Raw genomic sequence first — 22,011 nt, 5'->3', positions numbered from 1 at the left:
TTAAAACCATCCTTACACACAGGGTTTTATCAGTAAAAAGTTGAGACAGCAAAGGTGGGGGTGCACACGGCTGACTCTTTACCTGCGTCTGTGCGCTCTACACACACATTCTCACACTTTTCTTAACAAGTAGCTGGCAGCCTGGGGAAAAGGGGGGTAGAGTAAGGGGTTGACCATAAATTACATAACATTTTGGGGGGATTTTTTCAAGACCCCCCCCACTCCTTGTAACAGTGACACAGCCCCTACAATTAAGGATCCACCCCCTAATACCTTATGTAATTGATGGACGGCCCCTAGCCAGGGTACGGTCCGCAGGCCCGGCCCACCCTGTAGCACGCTAAGGTGGGACGCAGACCAGCCTCACGTGTGGGCTGTGGGGACTACAGCTCCCAGCCTGCTCCGCTCTGGGCCAGTGGGACGCAGGCCGCGGGAGCGGGGCAGGCCGGGAGTTGTAGTCCCAGGGGGGGTGTCGCGGAGCCGGGCGGTAACCCCTGTGCGCGGCCGGCAGCGGGAACACGTGGGCGAGGGGCGGGGCGGGGCGGCCGCATGTCCCCCCGCGGGAGCTGATCCCGGCCCGGCCGCGGCCCGGGGGCGATGCCTCAGGAGGGCGAGCTGCCCCCGGCCAAGAGACTGAAGCTGGCGCCGCCTCCCCGCAGAGCCATGCAGCTGGCGCCGCCCGGAGCCAAGCGCCCGCCGCCGGCTCCCAGCGCCGGGGAGACCCAGCGCCGGAGCCTCCCCATCTTCCAGGCACGGGGGCCGCTGCTCAGCCAGCTCCGGAGCCTGGACAGCGCCATCCTCATCGGTGAGCGCGGGCCGGGAGCGACCTTCCCGGCGGGGCCGGACTGGGAGAGACCCCCCCCCGCCCCTTCTCCGCTCCGCCATGCAGCCCCCACTCTGCCTCCTGCTTCCTCAGCCCCCCGCTGTCTCCCAGGGCGCACTCAGCGTCCCATCCCCCTGGCAGGAGCTCCCCTGGGCTAACGAGCCCCATGGAATAGCCCTGTTCCCCCACCCGGACGGGGCAGCCAGGCCTCTTCCTCCCAGGGCAGACAAGTAACTTGTTCCTCCTCTGCCCGGGAGTCCGGTCCCACAGCTATTGCTGAGACACTGGGTTAGTGAAAAGGGATGTGGGTTTGGCCCATCGTTGAGCTTTGTATAGCAGAGCAGGACAGTAGTGAGGGCCCTAGCCTAGGACTTGAGAGTTCCGGGTTCAATTTCCCAGCTCTGCCACAGACTTCCTATGTGACCTTGGGCTAATCACTTACTTGCTCCGTGCCTCAGTTTCCCCCTCTGTAAAGATGGAGTAAATAGCACTGTCCAGGCTCATGGGAATGCTTCAAGGATAAATATACTGGAGACTGTGAGATGCTCAGATACTGTGGTGATGGGGGTCATATAAGTACTTTTGATAGATACAATTAAGTATTTACAAAGTCTGTGTGGATTCTTTCTTCAGTTCCGAAAGAAACTGCTGTGTCCAAACAAACATTTTCCTACAATGTTCATAACCCAAACCTTCTGTGCTGGGAAGTGAAGCTGATTGTGTCATGGGAATGCTCACAGGCTCCAGTAGGTATGAAGCCCCATTGTACTGGACAGAGTAAAAGACAGTCCTTATCCCAGAGAGTTTACAGTCTTGCTCATTTTTCAAATGGAGAACCACATGAATGTATGACCTATAATGAAAAGCTTTTTCTCAAACTGTTTGAGTGTTAATAATCTAAAGTGCTGTTAGTAATTAGGTACAATGTGCCCTTAGTATAGAATCATAGACTTTAAGGTCAGAAGGGACCATTATGATTGCCTAGTCTGACCTTCTGCACAACGCAGGCCACAGAATCTCATCCACTCACTCCTGTAACAAACCCCTAACCTATGTCTGAGCTATTGAAGTCCTCAAATCGTGGTTTAAAGAATTCAAGGTGCAGACAATCCTCCAGCAAGTGACCTGTGCCCCACGCTGCAGAGGAAGGCGAAAAACTCCAAGGGCCTCTGCTAGTCTGCCCTGGAGGAAAATTCCTTCCCGACCCCAAATATGGCTATCAGCTAAACCCTGAGCATGTGGGCAAGACTCACCAGCCAGACACTCAGGAAAGAATTCTCTGTAGTAACTCAGATCCCACCCCATCTAACATCCCATCACCGGCCACTGGGCATATTTACCGCTAATAGTCAAAGACCAATTAATTGCCAAAATTAGGCTATCCCATCACACCATCCCCTCCATAAACTTATTAAGCTTAGTCTTGAAGCCAGATATGTCTTTTGCCCCCACTGCTCCCCTTGGAAAGATGTTCCAGAACTTCACTCCTGTGATGGTTAGAAACCTTCATCTAATTTCAAGTCTAAACTTCCTGATGGACAGTTTATATCCATTTGTTCTTGTGTCCACATTGGTACTGAGTTTAAATAATTCCTTTCCCTCCCTGATATTTATTCTTCTGATATATTTATAGAGCGCAATCATACCTCCCCATAGCTTTCTTTTGGTTAGGCTAAACAAGCCAAGCTCTTTGAGTCTCCTTTCATAAGACAGGTTTTCCATTCCTCGGATCATCCTAGGAGCCCTTCTCTGTACCTGTTCCAGTTTGAATTCATCCTTCTTAAACATGGGAGACCAACTGCACACACTATTCCAGATAAGGGCTTACCAGTGCCTTGTATAACGGTACTAACACCTCCTTATCTCTACTTTGCCTCATGCATCCCAAGACCGTGTTAGCTTTTTTCAGTAGTTAGATACAAATTGTTTGTTCATACTATATGGTGTCTGACTTTGAGTTGCAAGGTTCTCAGTTAAGACTTGCAGTGACTTAATTGTATGGGGAAAGCCAGGAAGTTTATTGCTGCTTTCTATCCCTCCCTTAATCCTTTTCCTACTACTCAGAGAGTAATTATTATAATGCAGGGTGGCCAAACTGGCTCCGCTCTTCAGAAGTTAATATGCGGCTCCTTGTATAGGCACCGACTCTGGGGCTGGAGCTACAGGCGCCAACTTTCCAATGTGCCAGTGGGGTGCTCACTGTTCACCCCCTGGCTCTGCCTCCACTCCACCCCTTCCTGCCCCCTCTCCTGAGCCTGCAGTGCCCTCGCTCCTCCCCACTCCCTCCCAGAGCCTCCTGCACGCCATGAAACAGCTGATCAGGAGGTGCGGGGAGGGAGCGGGAGGCGCTGATGAGCAGGGCTGCTGATGAGTGGGAGGCGGTGGGAGCGCGGTATGGAGGGGAAGTTGATGAGGGGGCTGCTGACGTATTACGTATTGGCAATGTAATTGGTAAATTCTGGCTCCTTCTCAGGCTGGCCACCCCTGTTATAATGGTTCACAGTCAAGCTGGAAGGGCATATTGAGTGGACAGGGATCTGTCCTAGGTCTGGTTCTATTCAGTATTTTCATAAATGGTTTGGATAGTGGCATTGATATGACACTTACAAAGTTTGTGGGCAATACCAAACTGGAAGGGGTTGCAAGTGCTTTGGACCACGGGATTAGAATTCAAAATGATGTTGACAAACTGGAGAAATCATCTAAAATAAATAGGATGAAATTTCAGTAAGAGAAATGCAAAGTACTACACTTAGGAATAACCAACTGCACAAATACACAATGGGAAATGACTGCCTGGGAAGGAATACTGCAGGAAAAGGATGTGGGAGCAATAGTGAATCACAAACTAAATATGAATCAACAATGTAATACTGTTGCAAAGAAAAAAGAAAAAGCAAACATTCTGGGATGTATTAGCAGGAGTGTTGATAAGAAGCAAGTCTTATTCTCTACTCAGTACTGATAAGAAGCAAGTCTTATTCTCTACTCAGTACTGATAAGGCCTCAGCTGGAGTAATGTGTCCAGTTCTGGGCACCATACTTAGGGAAAGATATGGACAAACTGGAGAAAGTCCAGAGAAGAGCAACAAAAATGATTAAAGGTCTAGAAAACATGACCTATGATTGAAAAAACTGGGTTTGTTTAGTCTGGGGAAGAGAAGACTGAGAGGGGACCTGATAAGCCTTTAAGGATGTAAAGGGTTGTTATATAGAGGAGTGTAATAAATTGTTCTCCTTAACCACTGAGGACTGGACAAGAAGTAATAGGTTTAAATTCATCCAGGTAGATCTTTAATTTGACAGGAGGAAAAACTTCGTAACTGTAAAGGTAGCTAAACACTGGAACAAATTACCTAGGGAGGTTGTGGAATCTGTCATTGGAGGTTTTTAAGAAGGAGTTAAACAAACAACGGTCAGGATGGTAGATAATACTTAATCCTACCTCAGTGCAGAGAACTGACCTAGGTGGCCTCATGAGGTTCCTTCCAGTCCTGCATTTCTATGATCCTATAGTTCCTTCCCTCTCCCCCTGGCCAAAAAAATCCGAAAATGGAAAAACCCTCTGTTCCTTGGGAAAAGCACCACCTTAGTCGAATTTTCAGAAATGTTCACTAATGATTCCTCTGTTTTTATGAGCCCAGCTTGAGACACCTTATGTGTGACTTTTAGCAGCTGAAGAGTCGCAGATCCCATTGACTCCAGCTGGAAACGTAGGGGCTCAGCACTTGTTAAAATTAGGCATGAAGTGCCTCAAATTTCACACATGCAATGAGCGAACACTTCAAAAAAATGTTGACCACAATAATTTTCTAGTCAAGGAATGCACAGTACTTTTCTCATTTCCCTTCTATAGTTGTATGGTTTGCATTATCACATGCTAAATATGTATTACAATAGGCCACTTGTAAGGTTCTGCAGCTGAGTGCGGTAAATAGTTCCTCCCTCTGCCCCAGTCTGCAGCTGGGCGGCTTACATTTGGCTTTCTGCTTCCCATCTGTCTAGGAATCACAATTGTATCACACAGTAATGGAACTGACAGTTCCAGCTGTGAATAGTCACCCATGGCAAATTGTGGAAGCTCTGTTGCCTGGAACTTTTAAGACTAAACTGCACAGAACACTAAGAAGCCAGACTGGATGACTGAATGGGTCTCATCTGTCTCTTGCTCCCAGGATTTTATGGGATCATAACTTCAAAAGCTTTGAAACCCAGGCCACAAACTAGTGCCATATATGCTGAAAAGAAACCACTTATCTGAGCCTCACGAGCCAGCTCCATGCCCTAGCAGGGGTTTCCTAGGAAGGTGTGATCCATCCAGGGGTCTGAGTGCGGTAGGTTGCTGTGATGCTGGGGGAAATCAAAAAGGAAGAATCGTAGGCTTTGTGCTGTGCTGAATGTTCTCGGGAACGCTTCTGTAGCGTACAGAACTCTGCTTCTATTTACTTGCGGTTTGCCTTTAAAATTCTGTACCAGGGACCAACCATGGGGAATGAGATGAGCGTTATCAAGTGAAGTGCTGTATCTAGTGGTTAGAGCTGGGGTACTTGGGTGCTGTTCCCATAGGCTAAATCACCCTAATTCTTTCTTCCTCAGCTTTCCCATTGGCAAAATGGGAACAACACCTGCCTCCCGGAGGGATGAGACTTAATTAACAAATGTTTGCAAAATGGCTTGAGAGCCTCTCATTAGAGATGCTACAGAAATAACAGCTGTTTGTTCATATATTGCTGTATAGGGGAAACAGGCTCAGGGAAGACGACTCAGATCCCACAGTACCTCTATGAAGCAGGAATCGGCCGCCAAGGCATCATTGCGGTGACCCAGCCTCGTAGAGTAGCTGCTATATCCTTAGCTACTAGAGTCTCGGATGAGAAGAAAACAGAGCTGGGAAAACTGGTATGTGAGGTGGCCTCAAATAAAGTGGTTGAGATGCAAGGTGGTGTTGGGTAGGTGAGGACAGCAGGTGGTCAGAGCAGTTGTATGGCTCCTAGAACCACAAGGGATAAAGTGCTGTCTACATTTAATAGTATACAAGAATAAAAACACTCTCTTCCATCCAGACCAGTGACTGAGCCCCGCTTGGCTTTTCTCTCACCATGTGGGGGCCAGCGATGTTGCTTTTATTTAAAAAAAAATGCTGGCTAATGAATAAAAATTAGTGTACCTGCTTATGGGCTTAACAGACTGAATTCAAGTTGTGTTAGTCAACGTGCATCACTTATCCACATCTCCCTATAATTTCAGTAAACGCTTGTATTTGCAGTCACAATTAAATTCTATTAGTAGCTCCTGAAACTGAGCGTGTGAACTGTGGGCAGTATTTGACCTTCACTCTACTTTAATTTCTTGTATGTATGAATGCTAACAAATTGTGATCCAGTTCACCGGCTTCTGGGAAAGGGGGTTATATCGTCTGTGTTTATTATATTTTACAGTGAATTCTTCAGGTTTTCTTAGGGGTGAACTTCCTCTGTCAGTGCCAGAAAATAGTGATTATGCTAAGACTTTGGCAGCTCTGTTTGGGGTAGGTTAGAATCTTGGGGCTTGTGACTCACAGAATGAAAATACATGCAGCCTCCTTAAATTGCACTTGCCGTTCTAACTGGATGTGGGTGAAGGGATGGCTGTAAGGATAGTCTGGATGCTTTGGGATCCTTTAGTGTGAATCTCAGCTGCTGTAAATGTACGTGATTTGGTGTCTGTGCCTTGTCCTGCATGACTATTTCCTTAGGTCGGCTACACAGTGCGCTTTGAAGATTTCACCTCCGAAGAGACGCGAATCAAGTTCCTAACGGATGGGATGCTTCTCCGCGAAGCCATTGGCGATCCCCTGCTGCGCAAATACAGTGTCGTCATTCTGGATGAAGCTCATGAGAGGACAATACACACAGACGTGCTCTTTGGGGTGGTGAAAGCGGCGCTAAAGAAACGGAAGGATTTGGGCAAATTCCCACTCAAAGTGAGTGCAGAGTCCCCGCCTGGCCCCCAAGCGGAATGCAATATGCTGATGGAGAGTGGGGGTTCTACACTGAAATGGTTAGCTTGAGTTCGATACACTCCAGTTAGTGCGCTAGAGAGAGCCTAGCTCCAGTCACTTCAGAAGAACACTGGAGTGATGCAGAGTGATTTGGTTAGCAGCAGAGTGATTGGATTTGCTGCTGCTGTGTTCTAATTCCAGCTTTTACATCCTCCCTGCATTACTAGCTGCAGCTTCAAGAGCACTCGAGTGTCAACCCATCCGCACCAGCTAATTTAAAGCATGCAAGCTAGAGATTTTTTTTGTGTGTGGACAGGAGTTGAGTTTGGTGTAACACACAAGCTAACTGTTGTGAAGACCCACCCTAAGGGCGGGGTCCTCGTCATGTTTGACTTTTCTAGCTTGAACCACGTTCCCTTGAAAGCCATCTCTTAAGTCTGAATGTTCTAACCAGTCGTAGCTGTTTTTAGTAAACGTCTGGAGCCCTTTAAGCTCGCTTCTCCACTCCTGCTGTAGCGTATGGGGTGATATGTGTATAACACATGTTGGGGTGTCACACAGTGGGAGTGGATGGCTGTAGACTTGAGGGCCCGGAAGAAAAAAAATTTGCTCTCTTCTGCACTAAATGCCTTTCTTACCTTTTGGTGGTTTGGGTGCTCGTCCTAGCAGTCTAAGGAGGCTGGGTTTTGTAGGCCTGTTGGCAAATGTCTCACGCTTGACTCCCATTGATAGCACCTTCCTTGCTCCCATTTTGTAGGTGGTGATCATGTCAGCTACTATGGATGTAGACCAGTTCTCTCAGTACTTCAACGGAGCCCCAGTTCTCTATCTAGAAGGTCGGCAACATCCAATCCAGATCTTTTACACCAAACAGCCTCAGAGTGATTACCTCCAAGCAGCACTGGTGTCGGTCTTCCAAATCCATCAGGTACCACGGGTGTGTTGGGAGCATGCATTGCTCCTGCGATGCTACAGTTGAATATTTCATCGGTTATCATTCGGCCAGTTCAGATCCAAGTGGTAGTTACAAGCATTGAGGCTTCTTTTAGTGTCACCCCTGAAGTCTGAATGAGCTATATTAATGTGAGACTTTGGCTAGATTCATTAACTTCAAATATCCCATGGCTTGAAATTGCACCTTGTATCGTTAGTAGAACTTGGCAATCGTTTTGTATGTTGTTGTATTCTCATCTTTAGCTTTCATACTTCAGTGTGGGCCAGCTGGCCCTATATTCTTTTAAAATCTACTTCTCAGGTAGATGATGCTGATGGTGTGACTGAGTTAGATGAGGACTCCCATTATTGGAAAATATTGCACTCCAGGGAATAATTTATTTGCACCCCATTACTTACAGAATTGTGGAATCCACAAAGAGCACCAAAATGAAAAAATGCCAATCTTCGATTATCATTAAGATCGCCTCCCTGAGGTAGTTGTTAAGAGAAAATGGAAATCTAATGAATTAAAAGCTCATCAATATTTTATGACTAGCACTAAGTGTTTCAACGAGAAACTGCCAGATGGTTAGTCTTGGGTTTTTGAAAGAGGTGCCTGCGGTTCTCGTCTTTGGAAATATATCCAGCGTGTCTCCTCTCCATTGGAGCACACGGTGACATGGTGCTTTCGGAGCTGTATGTAAACAGTGGCTTTTAAGGGGAGTGACTGCTGGAAAGCTGTTAAATAAACCATTAATATCCTGCATCTGCCGCTGGTAAAATACTTATTGTTGCTGTGCTTGTAGGAATTGAACCCTAGTCTGGAGGTGAAAGGAGACTGCTAAGCAAAGTATGCAGCCCAGCTTTCCTAACTATTCTTCTAGAGGTTTTCATGTGATTACTGGCCAGCTGTACTGCCACTGGGAGGGAGACTAGCTTGTTCGTTCGGGTGCACTGGAAAGTTGTTGAACAAAGCAGAAACATCAGTTTCTCTAGGGTTTTTTTCTTCTCCATCTTGGTGGTCCTACAAAGTGCTGAGCCCCCTTCCGTCTCAGTGAACGCAGCGGGAGCCGGGGGTGCTCAGCACCTCACTCTGTATGCACACGTTCAGCTTTGCTCCCCAGCTGCTCCAACTCTTCTGCTGTTGGTGGGAGAGCTCAGGAGATTTGCTGCCACTGATAACTGCTGTTTTATTTCTGCTTGAGTCTTCTTCCCCCCACTAGCTTACACTCGTTTCTAATTCCCCAACCCCCAAGGAAGCACCTTCTTCTCAGGACATCCTGGTGTTTCTAACTGGTCAGGAAGAGATCGAAGCGATGACCAAGACCTGCCGAGACATCGCCAAGCAGCTTCCCGATGGCTGCCCCCAGATGGCGGTGATGCCCCTCTATGCTTCGCTGCCATACACACAGCAGCTCCGAGTCTTTCAGGCTGCACCCAAGGTAAGCCAGGCTGGGGGACACCTGGGGGAGCTGATGCATCCACATCACTGTCCATTTCCCTGCACAGGAAGGGCTGTACGTCTCGTGGGTTAAAAGCAATCCTCATTTATGACCATGGCTGACTACTGCCTGGAGACAGGAGGGTACATGTTTTCAGTGCGATAGGTGGGGTGTCACCTCTATGAGTCTCTCCTCAACATTAGCCCCAATATGGGAATAACTGCCCTGGATATAGAAAAGGTAGCGGAATGAGGGCCCAAGGGCTTGGTAATGAGATGCAGAGCCTTTGGAACGTGCTCTATAAGGATCCTTGTGGACTAAGAGCCTCATCACAGAAAGCACCATTCCAGCTGGTCAGCCTCACTGGGCAGTTTCCAGGTCATACTGAAATTCCAAGAAGACCAGCTTCCAGGGTGTAGCAGACTCGGCAGCACTGTGTGTATGTGCACAGAGGAATTTGCATTGCTTCAGCCTGTGTTGTTCCTAGTCAGTGGATAAATAAGAACTCAGGTCTTCAGGGATCCTAATCTCATGCCTTTCAGCAGAAGCAAAAACGTTTAAAGGCTACACTGCAAACAGAAATCTGCCCAGTAGCTAGAGTTTTAAGGTAGCCATACACACTGGTCACACTGACACAATACTCTAAAGTGTAACCAAGTCAAAGCACACCAATAAGGATGTGTGAATCTTGGGACACTGAGGTGGGAAAGTGGGAGCTGGGACTCCGGCAAGTGTGGCCTGCTGGATGCAGCCCTGGACTGGCACTTGGGAGAGCCTGAGTTCTATTCCTGGCTCTGCCGCTGGCTTGCTGGGTGACCTTGGGCAAAGTCACCGCTGCCTCAGTTTCCCCAACTGTCAAATGGGGGTAATGCTACTGACCTCCTTTGTAAAACTCTCTGAGATGTACTGCTGCAAAGTGTTGGATAAGAGCTAGGTGATAGTCTTTTGTTTGCTCTTCTTCCTAGGGCTATCGCAAAGTGATCCTTTCAACCAACATTGCGGAAACCTCCATCACCATTGCGGGAATAAAATACGTTGTGGACACAGGCATGGTTAAAGCAAAGAAGTTCAGCCCTGGTGAGGAGTTGAGATGAGCGATATGGAAATAATTTTTAATTCTTGATACATACGTTGAGGCACTAAACCCTGATAGCAGCTGATTTAAAACTCCCCTCTGCCTCAGTCTTTAACACATTGTATTTCAGGTATTTTTTTGTGCGTGTGTTCTTCCTGTCAACTGAATGTGCTTTCTTCCCGAGTGCTCATCTGATCTTGGTATAGGGTGTACACAGGGAGAGTCAGCTAAGTGTGGAATTCTACCGGGCCTCCTGGGGTATGTCTACACTACAATTAAAAACCGGTGGCTGGCCCCTGCCAGCTGACTCAGGCTGCGGGGCTGTTTATTGCAGTGTAGATGTCTGGGCAAGGTGGAAGGGTCTCAGAGTTCAGGCTGCAGTCTAAGCCAGAACATATACACCCTAAATAGCCTCTTAGCCCGAGTCTGTTGGTACGGGCCAGCCGTGAGTGTCTACGTGCAGTGCAAAAATACCCCTGGAGCTGTGACATGCCACCAAGTGGGTGGAGCATGTAGCTGTCTTCAGGTCTTGTATGCCAAGCAAGAACAGGCCTGGTTAGTGTTTGGATGGGAGATTACCTTTAAGTGGTGTTGTTTCAGTAGGTGGTGCTCTTTCTTCCCCTAGGATCAGTACTCAGCCACTGTGCGAATTGGATCTAGCTGCATTTCCAAAGCCCCGCATATGTGAATATTCACTAATGTGGACTCTTTCCCTTTCCCAGAGAGTGGCCTGGAGGTGTTGGCTGTGCAGCGGGTGTCAAAGGCCCAGGCATGGCAACGTACAGGGCGAGCGGGACGAGAGGACAGTGGAATCTGTTACCGGCTCTACACAGAGGATGAGTTTGAGAAGTTTGATAAGATGACGATACCTGAGATACAGAGGTGAGAACAGAATCCACTTCCCCGAACACAGAGCCTTGCCCTCCCTTAGCCAGACCCTGCTACGTAGCCAGAATCTGCGACTCCGAAGGGAGGCCTGTGAGCGCTGTGGATGGATATGGAGCCCCATGAGCAGCATTGGCTGAGGAAGGCCATTCAGAGCCTGGAGACAGAACTGTCTCTCTGCTGGCTTCCTGTTTTCACAGCTTGGGTGTGTTTTGTGACCGGGGCGCCTGGAGCTGTCAGAGCTCAGGCTTTGGCTCCGTCTCACCAGCAGCCCCGTTGCTAGGAGGAAGGTGTCAGAAACGAGAAGAACCGGGTATTTTATTCCCCCTCCTCCATCAGTCCGGACTTGTAGCTTTTTCTCCCCATCCCTTTGAAGCGTGTACTGTCCCATTGCATGTGACATAACTGGCAGCAGGCTGATGAGGCTACAAGGGACAGCTGAAGTGACTGGTTTACCCATTGTGTCTTGCTCAGCCCTCAGGGATGGGGGCTCAGAATCCAAGAAGTTCTGTGCCAAATACCATCGGCTGTTCTGGGGAGATTCCAGCTTCCAGTGTCACCTTGGTTGTTGCCCTTTGTATTATACTCCTTTCCCTTATTATGCTTCTCCCCCGTTCCTGACCAAAATGAGTGTGTCAAGGCTCCCTCTGCTGCTCTTTCCTTCCCTCTGCTGTGTGACTGCAGGGGCTGCTGGAAGAAGCAGCCACTCTGCAGGAGTGCTGAAGCCAGGGGAGCGCGGCAGCCACTCTTGGGCTGGTCTTCCTCAGCGTGCAGGATTTCAGAGGTGCCAGTCGGGCAGGTCTGCCTGACTTGCCTCAACAGAGGCAGGTGGTTGAGGTTGTTCTTATATTTTTTTTTCTCTCCCTTTGCAGGTGTAACCTGGCCAGTGTGATGCTACAGCTCCTGGCTCTGAGAATTCCCAACGTTCTCACCTTCGACTTTATGTCCAAGCCATCCCCAGGTAAGTGGGTGTGAAGGTGGCGTTGGAAGGAGTGGGTAACAGGTCGCTGAGAATTTATCTGAAAATAAATGTTTTGGCTGAACTGATAATGGAGAGCGGAGGGGAGCCTGTATCATAAGGAGTGTAACACTTCCTGGACTGTTGCCACCTCTCCCGATGGGTCTAGCTGACAAGTGAACTCATCGAAATCTTCTGCCATCTGGGTGGACTGGATTCCCTTAAGATGCAAAGAATCTGAAGAAATCTTGGTGGGAGGCTTTTAGAGAAGGAGAGCAGCCTGCAGGGGTCCTGACAGGGCTGCTGCCAAAGGCTTGGCAACCTAACCTTTGCTTCTATTTAAAATATAATTTGTGAGTGTTGGGTCAGTGGAACGTGCCTGGTGGACAGCCCTGGAGGCTTGAGCAGTTTAATCATAACAGGCACAGCAGTGCCATGTCGTTGTCCTTCACTCTGACCCGGAGACACTGCCTCTGATGGTGCTAGGGGGAGTCCTCCTAACCTCTGCTGATATTGCCAACAATGAAGCCAACTGGCTGTACCATTCTGTCTTGATAGATGCCATCCAGGCAGCCATTGAGCAACTGGATCTGCTGGGCGCTGTGGACCGGAAGGAGGATCAGGTTATTCTGACCCCACTGGGAAGGAAGATGGCAGCATTTCCTCTGGAACCCAAATTCTCTAAAGTACAAATGATAGGCAACAAGTTTTTTATTTTTAGCTGGCTATATTTTTGCATAGTTATCAGTCTCTTATTCTCAAGCTCCTTAAACGACTTCCTTTTGATTTGCTAATGAGTTAAGAGCTTTGTTTTGACTGAATTTCCCACATTAACCTTCTGATTCCATGTAAGATTTCCACATATGGTGGAATGACAAGGTAGCTTTCATATAGCTGTTACCATGATACATACCTAACAATACACACGTTACTCCTGGGGGAATTCTGCGCCACTGCACATGCGCAGACTTTATAGCCCCCACAGATTTCTTTGCTTCCCCGCAGAAAAATGACTTTCTGACGGGGAAGCAAAGGGAAGCCACAAGAACGGTCGTGCAACCCTCCTCAGCAGTATGTTTCGGGTGCCCAGGGCAGCCGGCAGAGAGGTAAATCACTGTGGGGCAGGGAGGCGGGACTGGGGATGACCTGGTTGGTGGCTCCTACCCTGTGCCGGGCTCAGCTGGGCTGGGGAGGATGGGACTTCCTCTTCCCATGCATGGCATCCAGACCCACCCTCAGATTTCTCCCCTGGCTGTAGGAAGCTCTGCAAACTGCCCCCCCCCCCCCACTTCTTGCACCCAGCGCTCCTCTGCTGCAGGGGGAGGGATTCCTGTACAGGGAGCTGCTCCCTCATCCCCAACCCCAGTGCATCCAGACCCCCTCGCACCCAGACCCTCCTGCTGAGCCTCACCCCCTCGCACCCAGAACCCCCCTGATGAGCCCCACAGTGATCTCCCACCTCTGTGCTGGCAGTGGCCTCTGCTTCCCAATGCCAAGCTGGAACTTCCACATTTATTTGACAAATACAATTTTCAGAATTTTTAATGTTTTGGCGCAGAATGCCCTCAGGAGTAATGTGAGGAGAATGAGTGCCTGATTGGGCTCTGCTTACCAGCAGCTCCTATTAATATCTGTGAGCGTTGCTGCTATTCAGTAGATGTGGAACTTGGCCCTGAGTAGCTGTAGCCTCGCATGCGCTGAAAATCCTGGTAGATTAGAGAGGCACAGTTTTCCTTTACAGAAACTGTACTGGTTTGTCCCTGTCATATCCTGCTCATCTAGTGGGTGCTTTATAATCCTGTTTACCTCAGCCATTTCCTCTGGTACTGAAGTGAGGCTCACTGGTTTGGAATTCACCTTTAGTGCCTCTTGTTGATAGGTAGGACATTTGCTTTCCTCTAGCACACTAGTTGATTTTAATGAGGCAAGTTAGAGTTGAAACCAAAGTTTCCAAAAGAGCTGACTTTGTCTTACAATTTTCATCTGAATGAGCAGTGTTATATTGAAATTTCCTTAAAATGATCAGCTCTCCCAGTAGTGTGCATATGTTTAGCAAAAGTGTGTAATTCAAGGTTTGTGAGTAGTTTAGCTCATTCAAATGAGGACAGCTTAAAAGAATAATCCTTAATGATAGTTATTATTGCCAGTGCCTCCGTGATACTGCATTGGCATGAGGATGGACAAGCTGTGTCCCCTAGTACGTCTCTTCCCTCTGTCTTCTATGATTTTAAGAATAAACCAGAGCAGGGCCGCCCAGAGGATTCCGGGGGCCCGGGGTCTTCGGCGGCGGGGGGCCCTTCCATTCCGGGACCCGCCGCCGAAGTGCCCCAAGACCCGCGACGGGAGCCCCCCACCACCGAATTACCGCCGAAGCGGGACCCGCCGCTGTAGTGCAGCCCGGTCTTCGGCGGTAATTCGGCGGGGGGGGTCCTGGAACGGGAGGGGGCCCCCCGCCGCCAAAGACCGGGCTGCGCTTCGGCGGCAGGTCCCGCTTCCCCCCGGCCCCAGCCTCTTACCCCCGGCTCCCTCCTCACCCGGAGTCTCAGCGCCTCGCCGGAACAGCCGCAGCGTGTGTCCGGCGGGGCCTGAGCTCCGTCCCGCTCAGAGCCGCGTGGGGAGGGGGCGGGGCTGGGAGCTCCACGCCGAGCGGAGGGAGCCGAGCTCAGCCTGGAGCTCCCGGCCCCGCCCCCTGACCACGCGGCTCTGAGCGGGGCGGGGCTCAGGGGTCCCGCCGGAGACTCGGCGCTTGATGCGCTGAGGCTCCAGGAGAGGAGCGGAGGCGGGAACCTCCGCTGTTCTCTTGGGGGCCCCTGCGGGGCCCGGGGCAAATTGCCCCCTTTGCCCCCCCCTCTGGGCGGCCCTGAACCAGAGTTCCCCTCTCTTTTATATCTGAGCCTATTGAGCCAGGAGTTAGTTTAACATGGAGAAGGTATCTTTTAACGTTTACATTCCCCACCAAGATTACTGTGCTGTCGAAATCTGCCAGCTTTCTAGCTGGTGAAACCCTGAAAGCAGCTCTGTGCCTTGCAGACTATCCTCATGTCCCCCAAGTTCCACTGCACGGAGGAGATCCTGACCATCGTGTCCCTGCTTTCGGTGGACAGCATCCTCTACAACCCCCCATCCCGGCGGGATGAAGTGCAGTCTGTCCGGAAGAAGTTCATTTCCAGCGAGGGGGATCACCTCACCCTGCTCAACGTATACAGAGCCTTTAAAAATGTCAGCGGCAATAAGGTAGGTGGGGATGGAGCCTCTGGAGATGGTACAATAACTCGTCCGCTGGGGATCTGACGTCTCTCCATGTACCTGCACTTTGCTTTGCATCTGAGTGCCTCCTACTCAATATATTTATCCTCACTATGCTTCTGTGAGATGGGAAAGGGCTAACCTCATTTTACAGGCTGAATAAGTGACTTAATGAAGGTCACACAGGAACTCTGCAGCAGAGCTGGGAACCGAACCCATCTTTCGAGTCCCAGGTGAGCACGTTAACCTCAAGGTCATCATTCCTCCTTGTATTGTTCCAGGTGGGTGGGATTGTGTTTCAGCTGACCACCAGGAAATGCCTGGCAATGCTCTTCATCATTTCAGAACTCCTTACAAAGAGATTGGGCCTTTCTGCAAGTTTTGTAGATGAGATTTGGATTTAATCCACAAATCAAACTCTCCAGTCTGATTTCTAAATATGTTGAGTAGCATCCTGAGCTTCCTAGCGTGCTTTTCCTCCTCAGGGCTCCCAGTGTGATTTACAAACTTGGTGCTTCTAGGAATCACTTTCACCATCTCTGGGGAGGAAGCGCAGAAGCTGTTTCATGGCACATGGCAAACCCACAAAACAGTTTAGGACTGTGGGTGAGGAATACTGTGTTTACTTGGAACTGTAGGAGGGAATTTAGGTAGATTGAGTAACTATCCATATTGCGAATCTGGCCAGAAGGGTAGCAGCTCTCTTTTGAATGGCTATGTGATTTAGGGACTCTGTTTTACATCTGATCCAAAGACAATGTCCCTAACATCCTTGATAAAGAAGTGAATTGTTCTGGCTTCCACTTGCTCTGCTGCAGGAATGGTGCAGAGAGAACTTTGTGAACAACAGGAACATGATGCTGGTGTCGGACGTCAGAGCTCAGCTCAGGGACATTTGCCTAAAGGTAACTAGTTGCTGTAAAATTCTTCCATTGCCTTATTGTTTTACCTCCCCTGTACCCCCGAATGGCTTCCCTGTACCAGATCCTAGCAGAGGGAAACACTGTGCCTTCAGTTCCTGGTTTGAATATGGTTGGACTAAAACTAAGTCCTCTAACGGGCAGCTTGGACCCGTCTCTGGGCAAGCATCCCACAAACTCACAATAATGGCAGCTGTCCAAGCTTGAATTGGAATTCCCATTCCTTTTGAGCTTTTGGTCGTACCATATTTGCTCAGTTATTGGAAGGGATGCCAGAAAGTGATAGGTGATGTGGGCTTTTGTGTTGTGCTAGAAGCCACCTGATTCCAGTCTCACTCCCACCGTGTGGTATGACTGTGTGGTGATTGTGAGACTTTTCCAGGCTTGTTTTATGAGACTTGATGTTAGTTGGGTGTCTGATCCTGAGCTGCAGGGCACCAAACACAAGGGATTGCCATCTCTCTCTCTCTCTCTCTCTCTCTCGTTACTAACCAGCTATCATTACCGATTGAGTCCTCCCGATCAGACACGGGGAATATCCGCCGCTGCCTGGCTCACAGCCTCTTCATGAACACTGCAGAGTTGCAGCCGGATGGCACCTATGCCACTGTAGACTCCCACCAGCTGGTGGCAATCCATCCCTCCTCCGTCCTCTTCCACTGCAAGCCAGCCTGCGTAATGTACAACGAGCTGCTTCACACCAACAAGTGCTACATGAGGGACCTATGTGTAGTGGATGCAGATTGGCTGTATGATGCTGCACCCGACTACTTCCGCAGGAAGCTAAGAGCAGCCAAGAACTGACCCACCCTTGGTGCCACCAAGCTAATTGTGGGGGATTCCTTGGGTCATGGGATCAGATTTTTGTAAGGAATGTACAGGAACAATAGAGCTTTGCCTTGCCAATCCGGTAGGACTGTACAGGAAATGGCTTCTCCGCAAGAGCCATACCTCATGCACTGTTGCTGCACTGGCTTAGAACAATCATCTTTTATGACAGTTAATAGATAAGAGGGAAATAGTATGTTTGTGAATATATATATATATGTATATATTTGGGAACTGGGGGTGATGGTCTTGGATTTCAGTTTTTAAAACAGAAGTATAATGGGGTTGTGTATGAAGAAATGAGAGTCCCAAGGGGATTCTTTTGAGCAGATCTGGTATTTTTTGACAATTGCCCTTGTATCCCTCGCAGGTTTTATCAGCAAAAAGTTTTAAATCTTTATGTATAATTATATTAACAGGACAAAAATACCTTTTTTAAATGTACATTTTTCGGAGGGAGGTGCTAATGTATTTTACCTCATCAGACATCTTTCTGCCTGATGTCACTTTCATCACCTTGTTTGACCCATTTGAAAGCCAGTAAAGAGTTATCTGAATTGACAGCTCTTCATCACCTGTGCCTGTTTGTTAGACAAATCTTGTGGGGCTGATAGAGGTGAAGAGCCATTAAGAGAGGATGATCAGTAGCAGAGAGACTGCAGGCATGTCTTTCAAATGCTTTGTTAGTTTCTCATTCCTGCATCACCAGCCCAGCTCTGTCTTTTTAAACAAAATTCGTCTCCATCATCCGGTTGGTTTTCATGTAGCTGTGTAGCGAACCGGGTGCCATGCAAGTAAAATGTTTCCAGGGCTGCCCCTGTATGGCCACACCAAAGTGCCAATATTCCTATGGAACGCTGGCACTTCCCCACAGAAGTCGATGTCAGCTCTGAAGAGGTTAGTTCTCCTAGGCTGGTAGGAGGCCAATCTCTGAACCTTATACACACAGTTTTTCTTGAATACGGATGCAGAATCTGAAGCCAGTTGCAAAGCCAAACTAGGGAAAGCAATGGATTGGCACTTAGTCCTCCTAACTCTATGTTTATCTGTAGCGCTCTGTTGTTCACAGCAGTGATCTGTGGCTCTGGCTTCGAGAGCTAGTGCTGAAAATCATTGACTCTCAAGCAAGAGAAATTGATGTACATTGCCTGGTGGTTGTGATCACCTGATATTAATACGTAACATGCACACATGCTGCAGCAATAAGGGAATGCTGGGCTCACCACCACCAAAGAGTTAAATCTAAGGAAAGGATCAGCCACTGCAGAGCTCTTATAGGTAGTATGTATTGTTAAAGAAGTTGGGTAACATTTCCCCAGTGAGTTGGATGCTTCTGTTAATTGGCAACAAGCTATCATCTGTGAGATCTAAGTTTTGCTTGGGCAGGCGTGGCTAGTTATATTTTTCTAGAAGTTTATAACCATGTAATCCATAGAAGAATCATAAAAGTGCAGATGGTAAAGAAGTTAAGTATAAAGATCCCAGGCTCTTTACATGGCAGACGGTCTAACGAATTAGCAAAAACTGTTATCTTCCATACTTGCTTTTTAGCATTCCCACAAAGCACCGATCTTTAAAGAAATCTCTGCTTCTTACTTAGGAATCCAATCAGACTGTTGAGTTTGGCAATGGTCTATTATGCATCCCCTCTCTCCAAATGCCACTTGACTTTATAACCAGCAAAGAAATAGCCCTCCACCATGGACTGTGTCATCTCTCTTCCCCCCTCCCATCCCCCCAACCTTTGTTCATCCTTCCTTCTTGGCTAGGTTAAAACGTCCAAGTTCACTGCTTGGAGATAGCAGATCACTGTAAGTCTTATCCTTTGCAATAGCTCATCAGGTTATTTTGTGGCAAACTTTCCAGGAAAAAAAAATGAAGATGTAATTTGGAGTCAGACTTCCTTCAAAAGCTCTTTAATCATCAGATATTTATTCCCCCCCACTACAGTTTTACACCAGTATTTTTCTGCTTTTCTTGATTATTTTTGTCCTTCATTAGACATTTGTAGCATGGCAACATTGGCTAGGAACGCTGCACCTGTTTTCGGCATTTTGGGCTTCATCCAGCATCTCGTGGTCAGATTCTTCTCTGAAGGAAAATGCAATAAGAACCAATCTTATTTTTTAATCCTGTGTTTTATACAGGGACTAAGGCAGGTTCAGCCAGTCTAACTGCTTGATTGTCCAAGTATTACTTGCCCAGTAATGTCTTAAATGAATGGAATGGTCTGTTCTATTATGTCTGAATGGGGACGGAGAAAAATTGTAAGAAGTTTTTAAATTCTATCCTTATGAGTACTTCTAAAATAACTTCTCTGGGAGAGGCAACTTCTAGTTTCAGCAGAAATCTCTTTGCACAGTTTGAGTTGTTCAGTTTTAGGATGAGATAAACCAGATTAGATTTCTAAAAGGGGAAGATGAGAAACTTTTATTAATGAATGGGATTAGTTAACATGAGCTGCCCTGGGATATCCCAGTTTGACTAAAATGGTGTTTAGTCCACTCTTGTATTTTTCAAACATCTATTTTATTTTATTTTTTAAATGTTTTAATGGTACTGCTCAGGGATAGAATCATATTGGAAAACCCATTATCCTTGTGAACAGATAAACTGCTGACTTCACTGTGTGATCTGCAGGAGAAGTTATGCTTTCTATCTTGAAATTTTTTTTCTGGTTAAATGCTTCACAATTACACGGTATGTTGCAATATGCCTTCTTGACAGGCTACTATTATTCTGACTACCTTGGTCCTCATCCAGTGAAATCTCTGACAAATACCTCTCTGTAGAACCTGAATTACACTCTTAAATATCTGCAAATCACAGATTCCTAAGAGCAGCATTAGTGTAAATAGATGCACTCCAGTTACACAGTATGTCTAGAATATCTTCCCTTCTGCTTCCAGGAATAGTGAAGTGTATCAATCTATTTCCAGACAGGGTGACACTGAATTTTTTACAGAGGTCTAGAGGAAATGTATAAATGTATTAGTTGTGCCTCTCACTGTATGCTTGCTGGTAAGAAACATGCTGAGGGGTTGGGGGCAAAGTTGCCTCCTTTCTATGTATGACCAGCTGCAACTCTGGATGGCATTTCAACAGTATGCTGCTACTTTGGTGGTTATAACTCATACAAACTGCAGGGAATTATTAAAACACTGTATATCATTATTCCTGTGTTTATACAAAAACTCTGCATCTGTAGGGGAAAGTGGAAGAAAAGCACACTTTGTTTGGACAGCCTATTATTGATATGTATGGGGATTGGGTGGGGGGAGATCCATTCAGAAGCAACTAATTTGTACATTTGACTTTCCCATAATAAAGAGATGGCTAAACTCCAGGTTCAAGAAGCTGTTGTCTTATGTTCTATACATAGCTCAGGCTTTGACGTGAGGAAGCTAAGTGGCTATTAAAAGTACCTCATAGTATGTTTAGGTACAATTTCTAATTTTACATAGTGATTTTTCTTTTTTGTACTTTGGATTCTCGTAACATGATGTTTTGTTCTAAGCATAGCTTTGCTGTTATGACCTAAAGTCCTTTTGTGCATGTGTTTTCCTGGAGTCTTTTTGAGAGAGCTGGTCACTAGAGAGTAACATCACTAACTGATACAAAAGGTCAGTGTGTTATGCCAGGGTACATGTCCTTCTTTTAAAATTAATATTAGTATATTAGTACTAGGTTATTGTTTGACAGTTACTTCTATTTTCAAATAAATTAATGGGGACTTGCAAAAATGAATGAAAAGCTGAATGCTGTTATCTTGTAAAGGGTGGGAGAGAGAATATTGAGATAAAGTTTAATACATTTACAATACTTTTATTTCTAGCCCATGAGTTTTCAGTGCCCTGTACAATTTTCATTGGCCTCTATACAATTATTAAAAAATTAGATTCTATAAGCCTTAAAAAATCAGTGTTCAGGGAAAAATTGTAAATACTGATGTCTTGAGAACTTGGACTCACTATCCTATTCCCGGATGCAGTTTTTGAGGGTTTTTTTTGAGCTTCTTGGTTCATAGTGTGATTTAGCATATCTGCAGAAAGAATATGGAAATCTAAACAGTGAGAAATTAGCAGCTGCTCCCTTGATGCAATGTCATGAGTGGCACAGGAGAAAAGAAAAATAATGTTATACGGCAGGGGTGGCCTCCAACTATACTCTAGCAGAAGAGCTGGCTTCTATTGCCAGCTTTGCAACTGATGTGGGCAAGTAACTTCCCCTTGCTGGGCCCCCAGCAGCACCACGACATGCTGCATGGGCACGGCCTGGGGCTGCTCCCAACTACTGGGCTTGGCTGCAAAGGTGCAGCTGTGCAAATGGAGCCAAGAGTCCCTGCCCCAGAGGCCATTTAAAAGCACCTGGCAGCCTGGATTTGGCCCATGTTCTACCTATTGAGTATTTCTGCCTTAAAGGCTTCAGGATGCCCAGCTGTGTCCTAGGGTTACCAGCTTTGGTTGGATGTATTCCTGGAGGTTTCATCACATTACATAATCTTTAATTAAAGATTAATCTTTAATTCTTGGAGACTCCAGGACAATCCTGGAGGGTTGGCAACCCTACTGCATCCTTGCAGCACCACAAGCCCAGGAAAGCAGCAGACATTATAATCCCCTCCCCTTGTCTCCCTTTTGGCCTTTGCTCCCACAGGGGATAGCCACGGAGCTTTGTTCCCACTGCCACTGTACTGCGGGGGTGTGAAGGCTGAGCCATCAGAATTTTTCTTCCACTGAAAAGCCAACACCCGATTTCAGCACAAAGCAAGTGTGCTGCAGCCGAGAGTAACCATAGCCCACAATTTTCAAAAGTGACTAGTGATTGTGGATGCCAACTTGAGACAGCTTCAAGTAGAGGTAGTCAGTTATTTTGGTCAAGGTCCAGACTCCAGAGAAAATAATGACGATAAATAGAA

At 47.4% G+C, this 22,011-nt stretch overlaps 1 protein-coding gene across 1 annotated transcript; it reads left to right on the top strand.

Annotated features, from left to right (window-relative positions):
• Positions 1 to 543: 543 nt before the first annotated feature.
• Positions 544 to 20,664, top strand: DHX33 (DEAH-box helicase 33). The gene is made up of 12 exons (XM_044994105.1): positions 544 to 805; positions 5,562 to 5,722; positions 6,558 to 6,785; positions 7,561 to 7,731; positions 8,996 to 9,181; positions 10,147 to 10,258; positions 10,979 to 11,138; positions 12,014 to 12,102; positions 12,658 to 12,785; positions 15,130 to 15,333; positions 16,164 to 16,250; positions 16,761 to 20,664. The coding sequence occupies exons 1-12, from the start codon at positions 598 to 600 to the stop codon at positions 17,067 to 17,069; spliced, it is 2,043 nt and encodes a 680-aa protein (XP_044850040.1). The 5' UTR covers positions 544 to 597; the 3' UTR covers positions 17,070 to 20,664.
• The last annotated feature ends 1,347 nt before the right edge of the window (positions 20,665 to 22,011 follow it).

Source organism: Mauremys mutica, chromosome 19, assembly GCF_020497125.1.
Source record: "Mauremys mutica isolate MM-2020 ecotype Southern chromosome 19, ASM2049712v1, whole genome shotgun sequence".
NCBI lineage: Eukaryota > Metazoa > Chordata > Testudines > Geoemydidae > Mauremys > Mauremys mutica.
Note: the sequence above shows the minus strand (reverse complement) of the source record. Positions and strands in the feature narration are given on the sequence as shown.